General features: G+C 52.1%; 1 protein-coding gene across 2 annotated transcripts in view; it reads left to right on the forward strand.

Moving 5' to 3' along the window:
- Nucleotides 1-15,589, forward strand: part of spen (spen family transcriptional repressor) — a 48,558-nt gene extending 32,969 nt beyond the window's left edge. The window contains exons 9-15 of one of the 2 annotated variants that reach the window (XM_035381192.1): nt 522-635; nt 933-1,033; nt 1,954-9,994; nt 10,454-10,852; nt 11,432-11,626; nt 12,281-12,439; nt 13,226-15,589. In XM_035381192.1, the coding sequence (XP_035237083.1) occupies nt 522-635; nt 933-1,033; nt 1,954-9,994; nt 10,454-10,852; nt 11,432-11,626; nt 12,281-12,439; nt 13,226-13,357 (9,141 nt within the window). In that variant the 3' untranslated portion in view covers nt 13,358-15,589. The remainder of the gene's footprint in view (nt 1-521; nt 636-932; nt 1,034-1,953; nt 9,995-10,453; nt 10,853-11,431; nt 11,627-12,280; nt 12,440-13,225) is intronic. The other variant, XM_035381193.1, reaches the window with a different exon arrangement.
- Nucleotides 15,590-16,867: the final 1,278 nt, after the last annotated feature.

Below are 16,867 nucleotides of genomic sequence, written 5' to 3' on the forward strand. Positions count from 1 at the left end.
AATCTCTGACCAAATCTTAACCGCACACCCAGAAGTAAATGAATAAGAAGCTTGTGACTGCGTGGCTGTGCGATGAAACGCTACTTTTCTTCTCCCACGCTCGGTTTGTTCCATTTTTGTGGGAAAGACTGGTCGCCCCCAAACGGCTGTGTTAAAGCTGCTTTTTCCAGGAAACTAAAACCTAATACAATGCAGAAGGGGGAAAAAAATGGAGTAAAACTATTATTGTTTCCATGTGTTTTTTTCACACACACACACACACACACAGTAGTCTTAATACAGTGATAGGTACCATCTAGTCTGTCGGTAAGCAGAGCGCTAGGCACACTTCAGTGGTGGGAAAATGGCAAGCATTGTTTCGGCTGAATTATTATGTACTTTACCCATCCTCCTTCCCTCCCTCTCTCCCCCTCTCCCTCCTTCCCTCCCTCTCTCCCTCCCTCCTTCCCTCCTTCCCTCCCTCTCTCCCTCCCTCTCTCCCTCCTTCCCTCTCTCCCTCCCTCCCTCCCTCCCTCCCTCAGGTTGTGTTTGACAGACTTAAAGGAATGGCCCTCATCCTGTACAACAACATTGAATACGCGCAGGCTGCAGTCAAGGAGACCAAGGGCTGGAAAATCGGGGGCAATAAAATCAAGGTGAAATAAAATGGATGAAATCAATGCGTTTCCTCTGTACGCCTAGGGGAGGGGGGGGGGGGTTCTGTGTTTGAACCCCACTTTTGAAGAAGGAGAGCCAACCGGGGCCTCTGGCATTGATTTGCTTAAGAATGGCTTAGGTGCCAAAGTATATATTCCGGAAACTGTTGCTGCTAGCAGATTCGCGCCATTTGATTCCTAAAAAAAATGTATATATATTTCAAATTTTCTTTATTCTTGCGCACACTCAAAAGACAATGTTTGCAGTGATGCATGCGCCATTTCGTTTGCTCCTAGGTGGACTTTGCCAATCAGGAGAGTCAGATGGCTTTCTATCGCTCAATGCAGACATCTGGGCAGGACATCCGAGATTTCTATGAAATCCTCTCAGAACGAAGGTTTGTTTCTCACATAACTATCAAATTGGGGAAAAAAATGCTAAAGTGACCAAGTAGGGAAGACGCCTGGAATTACATTGGCAGCCTTATCTGTGGCTTTCTATGTCCTTATAAATACTTGTTTGAATCCGTTTTTTGAATGAATGTAGTTATGCTGTCGGCTTTAACTTCCCCTCTCCTGGTAATCCCCCTGCAGACCTACACCACTGAAGGAATCCAAAAAAATTTAAATGTAATTTTATATTTGTACTTTTTTCAAACACATTTTGAGTGGTGTAAGTGGCTACTGCCTTTCTCTGGAGCCGTAATTGTAGATGACGCACAGCCTATTCAAGTTCATTCTGATTAGTTTGACATCGAGCCTCTTTCATTTTTTACGTAATTTCTCAAGCTGAAGGGGGTAGAGTTTTGTCAAATTGTTTTCATAAGATAAGACATCACATAAATTTAATTTGCACTGGGCTGCAGAAAAGAATCACCATTCTCCTTGTAATGATGAAGGTCGTTTCTATGAATTATATTCCTTTGTGTGTATATATATATATATATATATATATATACACACACACACACACACATTACCTGGGTGAAGTCTGTGCCAGGTGATAGAGACAGCAGAATACAAGTCTTTCCCTAATTTGCCATGGAGGGGCGGGGAATGTGAAATGCCTGGAAGATTCATCTTACATGACCAGCTTTACAGTGGCTGTTATAGGGCTATATGCACGTTTGTCGTTCAAAGCACTAAAAATGTATTTCAAGTCCAGACTATTTATATATTTTTTGTAAGATTTTGATGGACCGTAGTCATCGGCACAAAACATTACCAGCGATGCTTTTGATTTACCTGGAAGTGTTCTGTCTCGAAAGCTAGTTGATTTTCGTTTTTGAACTCGTCGCACCGTTTCTCTCCTTCGCAGAGACGAGCGCAGGCCGCCGTACCACGAGTTCTCTGCTGAGCGGGCGTACTACGAGAACGTCCGCACCCCGGGCACCTACACGGAAGACCCTCGTCGGAAGTACCCGGCCCGCAACCGCGAGTTCTACGCGGAGTGGGACCCCTACGGCGGCGGCGGCGGCGCCGACTACTACGACCCCCGTTACTATGACGACCCGCGGGAGTACCGGGACTATCGCGACCCCTACGAGCAGGACATCCGCAAGTACAGCTACCTGCAGCGGGAACGCGAGCGAGAGAGGGAGCGCTTCGAGACCGACCGGGAGCGAGACCACGGGAGACGTACGATCGAGCGCAGCCAGAGCCCCTCCCACCCCCGGCGCCCCGCCAGCCCCGCCGCGTCCCCCTCCCCCTCCGAGCGCCTCCCCAGCGACTCCGAGCGACGCATCTACAGCCGCTCCTCCGAGCGCAGCGGCAGCTGCAGCTCGCTCTCGCCGCCGCGCTACGAGAAGCCGGACAAGGCCCGGCCGGAGCGCTACGGAAAGGGCGAGAAGCCGGAGAAGGAGCGGCCTCCATTCGAGGCGGAGAGGGGCGGCGGCGGGGGCGAGAAGGACAAGCGCGTGGGACGCAAAGAGAAGCCCGACAAGGAGAAAGGAGAGAAACTGAAACTGAGGAAGCTGAAGGTGCCGTCCCCCAGCATCCCGTCGTCGGAGACAGACCCCGAACCGGACCGGGAAGCCAGCCCCGAGGCAGGCCCAAGGATGAAAGGAAGCAAGTTGCCAGCCAAAGAGAAGGACGCTTCTGGCAAGGGTCGTCTGGACTTACCACCCTGTGTCGTTCAGCTTACGCGTGTCAAGGAGAAGGAAGGGAAACTGGTGGACCAGGCTGTCATGGAGAAACAAAGGCTGAAGGCGGAGAATGACTGTGTTAGGTCTCCACCACTACCCCCACCTTTACCTGCTGAACAGAGGGCGCTGTCCTCCCGCCTGGACCTTCAAAAGGGAGAACTGCCGAAGCAGGGAAAAGTTCTCAAGGAAAAAGGTTTAGCCAGCCAGGTGGAGGTTGTGGACAAGGAAGGGAAGACTAAGCCCAAGAAACACAAAACTGAACCCAGCTTTGATGGTGGTAGCTCATCTGTGGATGTTGAGCGACTGGCGGCACGAAAAAGGCGTTTCGGAGATTCTGGTGGGAAGATGGAGCGACTGAAGAGGGTCAGCCAAGAGGAAGAGGAAGTAAGGCTTGGGCTGAAGAAGCTGGCTGATGGTGCCATTCCCAAAGATGTAGAAGGGGACAGGAAGGTCCTGAGGAAAGATGCGCCCAAGAGAGAGCACCGCAAGGCTAAACCAGAGAGGCTGGTCACTGTGTGCAGCCCCACAGAAGGGCCTGAGCCAGAGAACATTGCTGCTGGACTAGGCTTGGGGCTTAGTCTGGATCTGCAGGCACGCTTAGGGGAGCCTACAGAAGAGGCGTCTGACCCCTTGGACTTTCCGGGCAGGAAGATTGGGGTATTAGGGTCAAAGTCCCAAGGCCGTCCAAGTCTTACTGGAATGTTTTCTGAAGATGGCAGCCTCGATCAGGATGATATGAGGGAGCAGGAGCAGCAAAGTTTTCTAGATCTTGCTGATCAGGCTTTAGTGCAGACAAAAGGCATTGGAGAGGGTGAAGACCGCCTCTCTCTGGACATTGACCACTCCCAGAGTTGCCGAAAACAGATGGAGCAGAGTCGTCGGCTGCGCCAGCAGCTGCAGGAACCTGACAAGTTGGATAAACCTGACAGTCCACGTGGTGAATCTGAGGACTTTGAGCGCCGCAGTTTAGTGCACGAAGTGGGCAAGCCCCCTCAGGATGTTACGGACGATTCTCCGCCCAGTAAACGCAAGAAACTGGAGGCTTTCGAATTTGAGATGAGTTCGAAACGGGAACGTAACTATCGGAGTTCCCGGCAGCTGAACGAGGAAGCCGAAAGGAACATGGCCACCGTGCCGGGACTGCGGCACTTCTCCTACCACGAGGAAGACAGCAGTGCAGACTCGCCCCACCTTGTCACTGTGAAAGAACCTAAGAATTCTCCGAAAGCAGAGGAAAAGGTATACTCGCACTTAGACCTCCTGAAGTACAACTTTAGCAGAGTTCGGGGCTCACACTCGGACCTGACTAAGATCAAGGCTTCATCTCTCGGGTGTGAAGATGAACTGCAACACCGGTGGGAGAGTAGAGTGAAACAGGATCCACTTCGACTAGATATGAGCTTCCCCAGCAGTATTGTGAAACGGGAAGGCATCCGCAAGCGCCTGGTGCGTGAACTGGAGCCCGGAGAGGTACAGTCGGACTCTGACGAGGATGGTGAGAACAAACATCACTCGCCTAAGCCCTCGACGTCTCTCTCCTACTTCCTTAGGGAGCGTGAGGAGAGGCTGTCAGACCTTAAACTATCGGGCTCCCTGGAGAGGAACAAGTTCTATTCTTTTGCACTGGACCAAACCATAACGCCGGACACGAAGGCTCTGCTCGAGCGAGCGAAGTCGCTGTCCTCCTCCAGAGAGGACAACTGGTCCTTCCTGGATCGCGACTCCCGCTTCGCGAGCTTTCGCAGCAGCAAGGACAAGGAGAAAGTGGAGTCCGCCCCGCGGCCGATTCCGTCCTGGTACATGAAGAAGAAGAAGATCCGCACGGACTCGGAGGGGAAGCTGGACGATAAGAAGGAGGAGCCGAAACACGAGGAGCAGGAGCGACAGGAGCTGTTCGCCTCTCGCTTTCTGCACAGCTCCATCTTTGAGCAGGATTCGAGGCGCTTGCAGCACCTCGAACGCAAGGACCAGGACCCTGAGCTGGGTGCAGGGAGACTAGCTGGGAGACAGTGCTCAACCGAGGCACAGCTTGGAACAGCTGGGGGAGATGTCCTTCAAGAACCCATCGTGCTCTTCCACAGCCGTTTCCTGGAGCTACAGCAGCAGAAAGAGAGGGATCAGCGGCCAAGGGAGATAGAAAGAGAGAGTAGTGTTGATGTGAATGAGAAAGAGAAGCTACAGGATGGAGAACAGAAGCAGCAGAGTATTATAAAAGTACAGGAGCCTATGCCCGACGCAGAGATCAAACCAATCAGCCCTGTCTCAGTTCTCCCAGTTTCACTATCTCTTCCGGTTCCCCGAGAGATGTCGCCACCACAGGAGAAGCCAACTGTCCAAACTCCACCCCAAGAGCCTTCCGTCACACAGGTGAAAGAAGAAAAGGTGGAAGCTGTTCCAGAAATCTCACCACCTACATCGGTTCCTCTGGTAGAGATCCAGCCACCCACCAGTATCAGTGTTACACCACCAGAACCCGTTTCTCAAGAGACAGAAATTAAATTGGAGCCAAAGGAAGAGCTGTGTGAACCTAAACTCCCAACAGAAAACACACTGACAGCAGAGAGCTCTGCATACTTTGATGTCAAGCCTCCCACTCCAGGGGCCACACTGAGCAGTTTGGAGCCAGAGCCTGGTGCCCCAGAATTCCCCTCTTCTACGTCCCCCAAGCCTGTCGAAAATACAGAGACGGTGAAAGAAGAGGAGATTACGCCTGACAAATCTGAACCCCTGGATGGTGTGATGCCCCAGAAACTAGAAGAACCTCAGGAGGGACTGGCTCAAGTCTCTGACGACGCCGAAGCGGAGCCTGTGGTACCAGCCCGCAAACTGGGGAAGACCAAAAGGGCCAAGCCACCCCCGGCACCGCCACCACCTCCACCGGCTCAGGCAGCTGGTGCCGAGAAGCCAGCCACTCGTAAGAGCGAGCGTATCGACAGGGAGAAGCTGAAGCGGGCGTCGTCCCCACGCGGAGACGTGTCTAAAGTTAGCTCGGACGCTAAGACCACGTCAAAGTCTCCTATCCATGCCCCTGACACCGAGCCGAACTACGAGCCTAGTCTGCTCGTCGGCAGGACTCGGACGCGCCGGAATGTCCGTTCCGTGTACGCCACTCCGGTTGAGGACGAGGCCCCTCAGCAGCCTGGGAAGGAGGTGACGGAGGCCCCCCGTTCCACTCGAAAGCGGGGTGCCGATAAAGAGCAGGTGCAACAGCAGCAGCAGCAGCCGCCCCAGCAGGAAACTCTGACTGCCCCTACCACCCCTAGACGAGGCCGCCCTCCGAAGACGAGGGTGAAGGGCGATCCACCGAAAGTGGCCGAGGGGGAAGAGGCCGAGAGCAAAGAGCTGGGAAGCAGCGGAGAGTGCACCAAGGTGGCGGAGGGGTGGCGTTCACCCCGCACGCAGAAAGTGCAACAGAATCAAGGGTCGCCACCTGGAGGGCTCGGACAGGGCAGGAAAGCAGGCAAAACGGACAAAACGCCTGAATGCGCAGTTCCACAGTCGGAGCACCCTGGGAGTGACGTTGCAGGTTCTCTGGAATCTCCGACCAAGTTGAAAGATGAGACCTTGGAAGAACAGGTTGCGAAGCCTACAGAGGATGATGCCAAGCAGCAGCAAGCGACGGTACCGAGAGCGGAGAAAGAGAAAGAAACAACAGATCTGGTTGACAGGAAATCCATTGAGGAGAAGACTGCTGAAAAATCTGAGCCCCTACTTGTGGAAAAGCGGCAGCCGTCAGAGAAGAGCGGGAAGGCAAAGGCAGCAAGGTTGACTCGCAACACCAAGATGGTGACGGAAGACAAGTCGTTAAGCCTGAAGAACCTAGAGATTCGTCTGAGTGTTGATGACGTGAAGGGTGTTTTGCGCTCGGGGGAAGATGAGCCTGAGTCTTTTGAGGCCTCTCCAAAAAAGCCTAAACCTGGGGTGTCAGTCAAGGAGGAAGCAATGGCACCTTGTTTCCTCAAAGAGGCGCCCAGCCCTGAGGAGAAAGAGGAGGTGCTGTCTGATCCTGAACCCCCAATGGACCCAGCTGCTGCCTTACTGGCCCGTCAGATGGAACTCGAACAGGCAGTGGAAAACATTGCCAAGATGACAGAAGTACCCACCCTGCCACCCTACAAGGAACCTCCTGCAGAGCCGCCAGCCCTACTGCTGCCAGTTGTCGAAGAGCCAGAGGCTGAGATCGAGGAGGAAAAGCCCGCTAACCCCGCCAGTGAGACTGAACTTGCTGCTGCTATCGACTCGATCACTGCAGAGGACATCTCGGGCGATGCAGATGGTTTCACAGCTCCCCCTACTTACTCTACACTCATCCCTACCTCCGAGCCGCTGGTGTTGCCCCCTGCCACTGAGGCCATGGAACCGGAAACCGACTTTGCCATTAGAAATATAATGGATGCAGAACCAGAAGTGGGAGGTCTGATAGCAGATTCCAAGAATGCAGAGCCAGCCGCTGCAGAAAAACCTGTCCCAGGTGAGTTGCCTGCCCCAGAAACATCGAGGAAGGGGGGGAGCAAAGTTAGACCCAAAGCTCCGAAGAAGTCCAGGAGTCGTAAGGCTCCTGCTACCAGAAAGGGGGACCCTGTGGAGGATAGCATTACAGAACCTGAGCCCGCCGCAGTTAAGCTGCCAGACTCTATCCCTGAAGACACTCAGACTGTAAACCCTAAAGCAGGGGCCACCTCAGCCGCAACGGCTGTGGTCACGACTGCTGCCTCCTGCAAGCAGGAGGTGGGACACGCAACGTCGGTGGCTGTAGATACGCCAAAAGAAGCAGAGCAGCCGGCGGCGGAGCAGCCTGAACCCCAGGAGTCTGCTTTTCACTCGAACAGCAAGAGCCCCCCTCATTTCAAGCTGCAGCAGCCGCCGGCTGAGCCTGTGGCCCCTGCCCTCACTCCGTCGCCAACTCGGCTGAATTTCTCGGCCTCCCGTCCCGCCAAACTGCCGGTCTCTCCGCCCGATTGGCTGAACAGATCCGAAGAGGCGGGAGTCCTGTCAACCCCGCCGACTCAGGCGACGGTGGCCGCCGCCCCCCCTCTGCCCACGGCGGCGGCAGCTCTGGTGGCGGCCCCGTCGGGGAACCCCCCTTTGCCTCCTGACACCAAGGCCTCAGACATCGACCCCAGCTCCAGCACTCTGCGCAAAATCCTCATGGAGCCCAAATACGTGTCTGCTTCGTGCGGCAACTCCGCTCCCAAAGCGCTGCTCACAACCACGACGTCCCTTGGAGATTCGCGCATGTCGGAGACGGAAAACTCGTCCGATTTTCTGACGGCGAAGCCTTCCCCTCCCGAGGACCGACCCTCACCCGTGACGCCTCTCCCCACGCTGCAGCAGCCGCCTCCGCCGCCACCCCCTGAGACCCAGCAGCCCTTCGGGGAGAAGATGGTGAATTCGGTCATCTCCTCCACGGCCACCTCCGTCATCAGCCGCATCCACATGCCCTTCGACTCGGAGGAGACGCCGCACATCACTCTGGGCAACCGCATGTCGTTGCCCAAGCAGAAGTACCGGTCCAGCGTGAACGAGAACAACCGCTACCATGGGCTTGTGGTGGCGGAGGAGGGGAGCAGCGGCGGGCGGCCCATGGTGGAGAGCACGACGTACACGGGCACGGGCTCCAGCCCGGGGCTCAGGGTCAACACTTCGGAGGGGGTCGTGCTGCTGAGCTACTCGGGCCAGAAGACGGAGGGACCCCAGCGAATCAGCGCCAAAATAAGCCAGATCCCACCAGCCAGCGCGGTTGACATCGAGTTCCAGCAGTCCGTGTCCAAATCGCAGATCAAGCAGGAGCCGCTCACCCCATCCCAGCCTCCCACCCCTAAGGGTTCCCAAACGCCAACTGGTTATGGCCACACCGGGGGAGTCTTAGCTGGCCAAGCTTACAATACACAGCCTGTTATTTCATCCATCAAGCAGGAGAGTCCTGGCTCAGATAAATCAGATTCGCCGTACCATTCTGGGCCACAAGGGGGAGCTGTGAAAATGCTCCAGCAATCTGTGGGAAGCCCTCAAGTTCTTATGTACAATCAGAGCATGATGCAGCAGCAGCAGCAGCATGCAAAGAAGGGGACCGGGTCTGATGGTCTGCCTTTGAAGGTTGATTCGGGTAAGCCGCCCCAGACCACTAACCTGAGCCCTGTCATGAGCCCTCACCACCCTTCTTTGGCGGGTAACCACATGGGTTCCAGTCCCAGCACCCCAACCGAAAGAGCAGTGCCACACCTGAAGCAAGAGCCCCACTCCCCTCGAACGTCGGGCCACTCGCCCTCCCCTTTCTCGAAAGTGTGCCCCCCGAGCAGCTCCGTCTCCCCCATCGGCACCTCTGTGGTCCTGGGCCCCGGCATGCCCGCCATGTCTCAGTTCGTCTCCGGCGTGCACCACCAGGAGCAGTCCGTGATCATGCCCCCACACAGCGTCACCCAGTCCGTTCCCATGAGCCACCTCTCCCAGGGCGAGGTGCGGATGAACACGCCCCCGCTCTCCGGGATGGGCTACGGAATGCACCCGGAGTCCCTGGCCTCGCCCCGGTCCGGGCACCAGCAGCGCTCGAGCACGCCCCAGCCGGCCGGCATGCGGGACATGGTCCTGCAGTCGCACGCGGGCTCCGCCGGGGGCGGCGGCGGCGGCGGTGGCGGGGCGGGCGAGGACGACGTCCGACACTTCCAGAGCCTGCGGCGGCCCTCCGTGCCGCAGCTGCAGCCGGACGTGATGGTGATGCCGACGGACTACCGCGGCCTGTCCCACGGCGGCCTGCGCCTGGAGCAGTACGGCCTGCCGTCCCGCGACGTGCGCATCCTGATGCACCACCAGCTCGGGGAGCACCCCAACCCCGAGTCGCGCCAGGCGCGCACCCCGGAGGCCGCCCAGTCCTCTTCGTCCTCCTCCACCAGCATCTCCTCTTCTTCCTCGTCTTCCTCTTCTTCCAAAACGCCCCCGGTTGGGAAGGGCGTGACGCAGTCGGGGAAGGACGCGCCGAAGCCGCTGGAGGTGAAGATGCCGCCCTCGTCGCACGCAGAGAGCAGGATCATGGGAGTCCATCCCACTGTACCTGTCATGGTGCCCCCCCAGGGGGTTCAGCTCATGCACCCGGGAGCTGGGAGCTCCTTCCCGGAATATCCAGGCGTGTACAGAGACATGCGGGGCTTCCACTCCCAGTTTTCCGGTCCCTCCTCTCTGGGGATGAACCTCGCGCCCCGCAGCATCACCCCTTCCCAGGTGAGAGGATACCGCCTGTAATGTGGCAGATTTAGAGTTTGAACACGATTAATATGAGTTCAGGATGAACATGGCTTTATGGCGGCAGTGTAGTATAGTGGCTAAGGAGTTAGTCTTGTAACCTAAAGGTCGCGGGTTTAGTTCCCCGGTAGGACACTGCCGTTGTACCCTTGAGCAGGGTACTTAACCTGCATTGCTCCAGTATATATCCAACTGTATAACTGGATACGATGTAAGTCGCTCTGGATAAGAGCATCTGCTAAATGCCTGTAAAAATTTATCACTCTTTTTACTATTTATGCTGAAACTATTACTGCCTTGGCTAGTGATTGCCTTTGTGAAATGTTAAGTTTGCGTCATAATTCTTTTGTATTTAGTGTTATTTTTTTCTCGTTCTGTTCCTTGTCTGTGGTGTTTCTCACCGCTGTATGAAACGTTGTGTCCCCGTTGTGTACTCAGGGTCTTCAGGAGGGTGACCGTGACCGCGATCGCGACCGTGACCACGCCCACCGGAGCAAAACGCCCCAGGTGTCGTCTTCGGGTGCCGTGGGGCCGGGGCCCGAACCCAAAACCGAGAGCTTGCACCTCCGTCGCACGGCGACCATAAAGCTGCCCCACGCCCCCCGGGTCCTGGGGGAGACCGTCTCGCCTTCCTACGTCTCTTCCATTGCCTCCGGTCACCAGGTCACCCACAAGCTGGACCTGGCTCCTCCCATGCAGAAGGGCTCGCAGTCCTTCCTGTCCGCGCCTCTGCCGCCGCTGTCGTCGTCGTCGTCGTCCTCCGGCTCCTCCCAGATGCGGCCCGACGGCAAGCTGGAGCACACGGGCCACCGGTCCGACATGGTGCAGCTCCTAACGGTGAGCAAGCGCTCGGAATCCCGACGTTAGAAGCGCTCGAGAGTCCCCAGGTGCCGTGCGAACGAGGGCGAGGATGGAAATGACACGCAGCGGCGTTTTGTGGCGCACGCTAAGAACATCGCCCGTGTCGCTGCTTTTGCCAGTATCACCGTTTTGTGTCCTCTGTAATCTCCCAGAAAAATTAGTAGCACCGAAGCAGTCCGGTCATTTGTAATTCATGCTCTTATTGTTGCTGAAATGCGCACGCAGGGCCCAACGCCCAGCCTGCCAGAGCCTATCCTTAGGGAGAGCTGGGAAACTCCCTCTGCCAGCACTCCATGGGAAAAGCTGCCATTGTATCGTATTCTATTCTGGCTTTCATTTACAAATTAAAAGCGTAAATTCTAAGTGATTGTTTTTTTTTTTTTTTCTTGAGTGCAAACTGCATGTTTGGCTGATTGTTCCACTCCTTTTTTTTATTGGTCCGTCGCAACCCATACAAGGAGTGTTTAGCCAGTGCTTGCTGCCGTGATGCCTTGCATTTGGGTGACCTGTGTCTTGCCCCTGTACCCCCCCTGCCCCCCCCCCCCCCCCGAGCAGAAGTACCCCATCGTGTGGCAGGGGCTCCTGGCGCTGAAAAACGACACGGCTGCCGTTCAGCTGCACTTCGTCTCGGGCAATAACGTCCTGGCGCACCGCTCCCTGCCCCCGCCAGAGGGGGGCCCCCTTCTGCGCATCGCCCAGAGGATGAGGCTGGAGGGGTCGCAGCTGGAGAGCGTGGCGCGCAGAATCACGGTGAGCGAGCATGCTCGCACACACGCATGCACGCACGCACACACACCTGCACTCTATATCACACACACGCACGCGCGCACACACACCTGCACTCTATATCACACACACACACGCACGCACACACACCTGCACTCTATATCACACACATTCTCACACACACACACACACACACATACACTTAGTCACACGCGCACCCACACACACGCGCATGCACACCTGCACTCTCTGTTTCACACACACACACACTGACACTCACATTCCCTCTCTCTCTCTCTCTCTCTCTCTCTCACTGACTCACTCACTCACGCACAAACTGTGTAGGTGCATTAATTGAACATTAGCATAAAAGTCTGTCAAGTTGCTGCAAAGTCGATATGCCAAATGACCACCGAGCACATTGACTACTAGAATTTCACAGAGTTAACATCAGTCAGTGCTTGTCCGTTCCATGGAAATGTTCCAACAAATTGGGAACAATTTGTAGAACTACCCGGCAATAGTGCCATGGTAACCATTCAGATGTGTTCCTTAAGCTATGCAATGGTATTTTTAGACGATATATTACTTTTGTTTATCGAGGACATATTGAGACGACGGTTGTCTGTCTCCACGGAAACCAGAGAAGGTAAACGGTGTGGCCTGTGTGTTCTCCAGGTGGAGAGTGATTACTGCCTCCTGCTGGCGCTTCCCTGTGGCCGCGACCAGGAGGACGTTCTGAACCAGACTCACGCCCTGAAGGGAGGGTTCATCACCTACCTGCAGGCCAAGCAGGCAGCTGGCATCATCAACGTGCCCAACCCCGGCTCCAATCAGGTGTGTGTGTGTGTATGTGTGAGCGAGAGGGTGTGAGCGAGAGTGTGTGTGTGTGTGTGAGCGAGAGTGTGCGAGTGTGCGTGTGTGTGTGCATGTGCGTGTGTGTTTGTGTGTGTGTGTGTGTGTGTGCGCGTGCGTGCGTGCGCGCGTGTGTGGTGTGCGTGTATGCCTGGGTTCCTGCATCTAGAGCGGGAATATTCAAATCTGGCCCTCGGGGGACAGTAGTGCTTCTGGTTCTCATTCTTCCCCTCTAATCAGGACTGATTTAAACCTGGCACTCCAGGTGAGCTCAATTTCTGGCCAGTTAGCAGCATTAGTAAATCAGTTACCTATCAGGTGGGAAAAGAAAGCCAGCTGTGCTTCTGGCCTTGTGGGCTAGATTTGAGTGTCCCTGTCCTAGACGGACTCGGTGAGAATGCATTCCACAAGAGTGTAAAGACACAAACGTGAACGGGTAATGTGGCAGGTGATGGGAATGCATGTAAAAGTGAGAACACGTTAATTTGCAAAGTCACTTTTTTGTGCCATTATTTGAGTGTTTTTCTCCCCACTGGGGAGTTTCTGCTTCTCTTGCTTTTTTTTTTTTTTGGGGGGGGGGGGGGGGGGTGTTCAGGCTTGGTTTCTACCCAGTTTTCCTTCTGTTACTCTGAAAAGAATCTTTGTGACACCTCTGTAAAAAAGCCCTACGCAAAACAAGTTGAATTGAATCTTGGGATTTAACGAGCCGTTGCTACTGTGTACGTACGTTAATTGTTAATTATTTTTTTCCTTCTCTGTTCCCCCAAGCCGGCCTACGTTTTACAGATTTTCCCGCCTTGCGAGTTTTCGGAGAGCCACCTGTCCCGGCTCGCCCCCGACCTCCTGAACAGCATCTCCAGCATCTCGCCCCACCTCATGATCGTCATCGCCTCGGTGTGAGGCTGTTTACAACCTGCTGGACCGCAGACCCCACCCCCACCCTGACCTCCGCACTCCAGCAGTCGCAAAAAAAGATAAAATAAAATAAAATAAAGAAAGAAGAAAGGGGAATCCTGGCTCACCGTTCTGGCTGGGCTCTCTGTTTTTAACATTCTCGATGATGTCCCTCCTCCTCCTACTCTGCCGCCGCCGCCGCCTTCCGCCTGCACTTCCTGGTCTGCGTTTCACCTCTGGCTTTCGCCGAGAGCGCACCGGAAAAAAAGGTGGAATTCAATTCACAGTCGATCCTGCGGGCCGCGTTTTCCTGCTCTGGTCCTCCGCGCTTGGGAGTGCTTTTTGCACATTCCTGTTTTTAAGGTTGTTGGCGAGGCAGTCGGGGGTGGATTTGTTGGAACAGCAAACGTGGAGGGGGGGGGGGCGAGAACAGTCAACAGGTGGATTTTTTTTTTGTTTGTTTTTTTAATTCAAATGATGATTGTGATTTATTATTTTTTAACAAAAAAAAAAAAACTAGAAAATGGATCGGATCAGTCATTGCACTATGTTGGAGGAAAATACCTTTTTCATAAAAACTTGGACCTTGTACAGATTAAATAAAATAAAAAAAAAAAGATGCATAATACGACAGGATGGATTGACACGCTTTGCTTGTATTTAAAAAAAAAAAAACTGCTCTGGAAAAAGCAAACAAAACTCTTTTTTTTTGTGAATCTAGGTAAGAAAATTGCGGCGAATCATGGCAGCCTAACCAGTCTTTACTCTTACTACTGCTTAACGACCATTCGACTATTAATCTACTACTTTACTAAAGACCGCTCTCCGGTTCCACTCTGTTCCCGCCCCTGGGACACGCGTGGGGGTGTTCGGAGTTGTACAGTTTACACTATATGCCTCAACGGGGGACGATATACATACTTTTTTTTTTTTTTGCTTCCTTCTCCTTTTTTCTTCTTTTTTTGGCTGAGGGTTCGAGGGGGGGGGGGGGGGGGGAGTACGCAGGACTGTGTAAATACTATAAATATTTAAAGACTCGGACAGAATGCTGGGAGTCCGGGTGGGACGACTTTGTGAAAAAGGCGAACCTCGCGGCCGTCGTCGTCGTCGTCAGCTGTGGAAACAGACCAGGACAGGGACACCCGGGGGCCTCCCGGCAGTGTCGTTCAAAAAGTGTTTTGTTTTTGTTTTTAAGAAAAAATGTGCCAAATTTGTCTTTTCAGCGGGAATAAATAAGTAAATAAATAAATAAATAAACCGACCAGAAACTTAAATGGAATTGACAAAAATCAGATCTTATTTTCATACTTGACTTTGTATTTGTCACTCATTCGTAATTGATTCTGTTTTCTTTTGTTTTTTGTTTTTTGTTTTACTTTGCCTTGTTTTTACGGTTAAATTTCTGTCCTTTCTTCCCATGTCTGTGTCCATTCTCTCTGTGTTTTTGAGGAATTTGCTGTAAAGCCAGTCTGTAATGGTTATAGGCTATAAATTTCACGGATACTGTTCTGCAAACTGGTCAGTGTTTTCCCTCCCCACAATGTTGCCTGTCCCTCATGCCTGTATGTTTTTGGATTTTTAAAAACATGCATCTGAAATTAATGTTGAACATGCCCCAGAAGTTGGGGGGTGGGGGTGTTGGGCTGCGGATGTACCCGTGCTTGAAAAGGAGGGATACTCCACTTCCTTCAATTGCAAACGCAAAAGGAAAATGGCGGAGTCCGGAATGTCGGGATTGGAACTCTGAAGCTGAGCCGTGAGAATGGATGTATGGACTCTCTTCTCTACTGGTGTCTCCCTGAACCTCATTTGTACATAGTCGCATCCATTATCTGTGTTCATTTTTATTTTTTATTATTGTTTTTTTTTTTTTTTTTTCAGGGTCATTGTTTTGTCAGACAAAACAAAAGCAGTCTAAAAAAAGGCAGAACCAGGTGCAAAGCCGAAGCTGAAAGCAAAACCATGTTTCTCAGTTTTGTGGTGTAAATATTTGTACGACTGCAGACTGACTGCTCTCTCTCTCTCTCGTGGTAATGTTGAAGGCACTTATAATTTTGATACACAAATAAAAAAAGAAAAAGAAATACCAAAACAAACAAACAAACAAACAAAAAAAAAATCAATCTTATATGTTGTCTTTGGAGCCATCTCATTTCATTGTTTTGAGTGTATTTAATTGTGCCTCTATGAGGTCATTTTAAGATGTTTGTATAATAAATTGGTTTACACACACTTCCACATATTTGTTAAATGATTAGTCGCCATGTTTTCTATTTAGAAGGGTTTTCCGTGTGCTTCAGTTTCTGGATACTGTATTTCATTCATAAAACTTTTCATAATTAGCAGATGTAAAATTTTAGTGCACATGCCATTAATGAAAGGAAGGAACATCACATGCAACCTTTTTGCTCAAATGGTCGTATCAGATTTGTCTAGTTATATAATCATAGTCATACACTTTTTAATCCCGAATACAGTATTTTCTCATGTTAACTCATTCCTTCGTTAACTTTGATGCCCTTGGAGAGAAGTGTTTGCACGTGCTTTAGTTTTTTTCTGCTTGTATATTTTAAGTTCATGGTACAGCCACAAAACTAAACCATTCTGGCGTTACTACATGCAGTTAAAAAAAAAAAAAAAAAGGTTTTATACATAATCCTTGATATAGTTGCCAGAATATTGTTTCCATTGAAGGAGACTTATTAGACTTTTGTGTATAAGTGCAAATTTACTCTGTTTTGACCTCTTCCCATAGGATAGGATGTGTAAAATATACTAAAAATATACTGTTAGTAAGATTTGGATGAAGTCTTTTTTTAACTGCCTGCATTGTTTCACATAGATGGAAAGGTCACGCCCTGTCATTAGCAGTGAATGCCAATAAAGAAAACCATAATGGCTCTGAAAAATAGCTGAAAACACATCTAACCTACACAGAAAATACTTTTTCTACACACTATTTTATGTCTGGCCTTACAAACCGGTAGATGAGACAAGAGATGAATTCCCTAACAAATAAAGACAACAAACATGGTCACAGAACAACACCTGGTTCGGCAGCATCAAGAAAGCACACGATTAAAAAATGACTGCAGATTCAGACATGGTTCTGTCTGTAATAAGTCTGTTTAGTTGGAGCGTGGGTACACCGATATCGACCAGGACACACCTGCCATTACCAGGTTCCTGGCCATCGTTGTCCAGGTCATTTCGCCAAAGAGCCATAATGATCAGTTCGGCCTACACGTTTTTGAAATGTTCACTCGGACCACAGCTAACTCCCCTTTATGCTTAGATTCTGAGTTCACAAGCCATTCAGTCACATTGGGGGGGGGGGGGGGGGGGGGGGTGTCAATGCCCCAATTGCTATTGCTGTACAACCATCTCTGCATTGTAGACACAGCCATTTTAAATGATTTCTTTTGTTTTCTTCCAAAACCGAGTCATACATTTTCTATAACTTGCTTTGATGTGCCATTAAAGAATGGCGAATGCGCTACATATGTTTAATGTTTA

Source organism: Anguilla anguilla, chromosome 11, assembly GCF_013347855.1.
Source record: "Anguilla anguilla isolate fAngAng1 chromosome 11, fAngAng1.pri, whole genome shotgun sequence".
Lineage (NCBI taxonomy): Eukaryota > Metazoa > Chordata > Actinopteri > Anguilliformes > Anguillidae > Anguilla > Anguilla anguilla.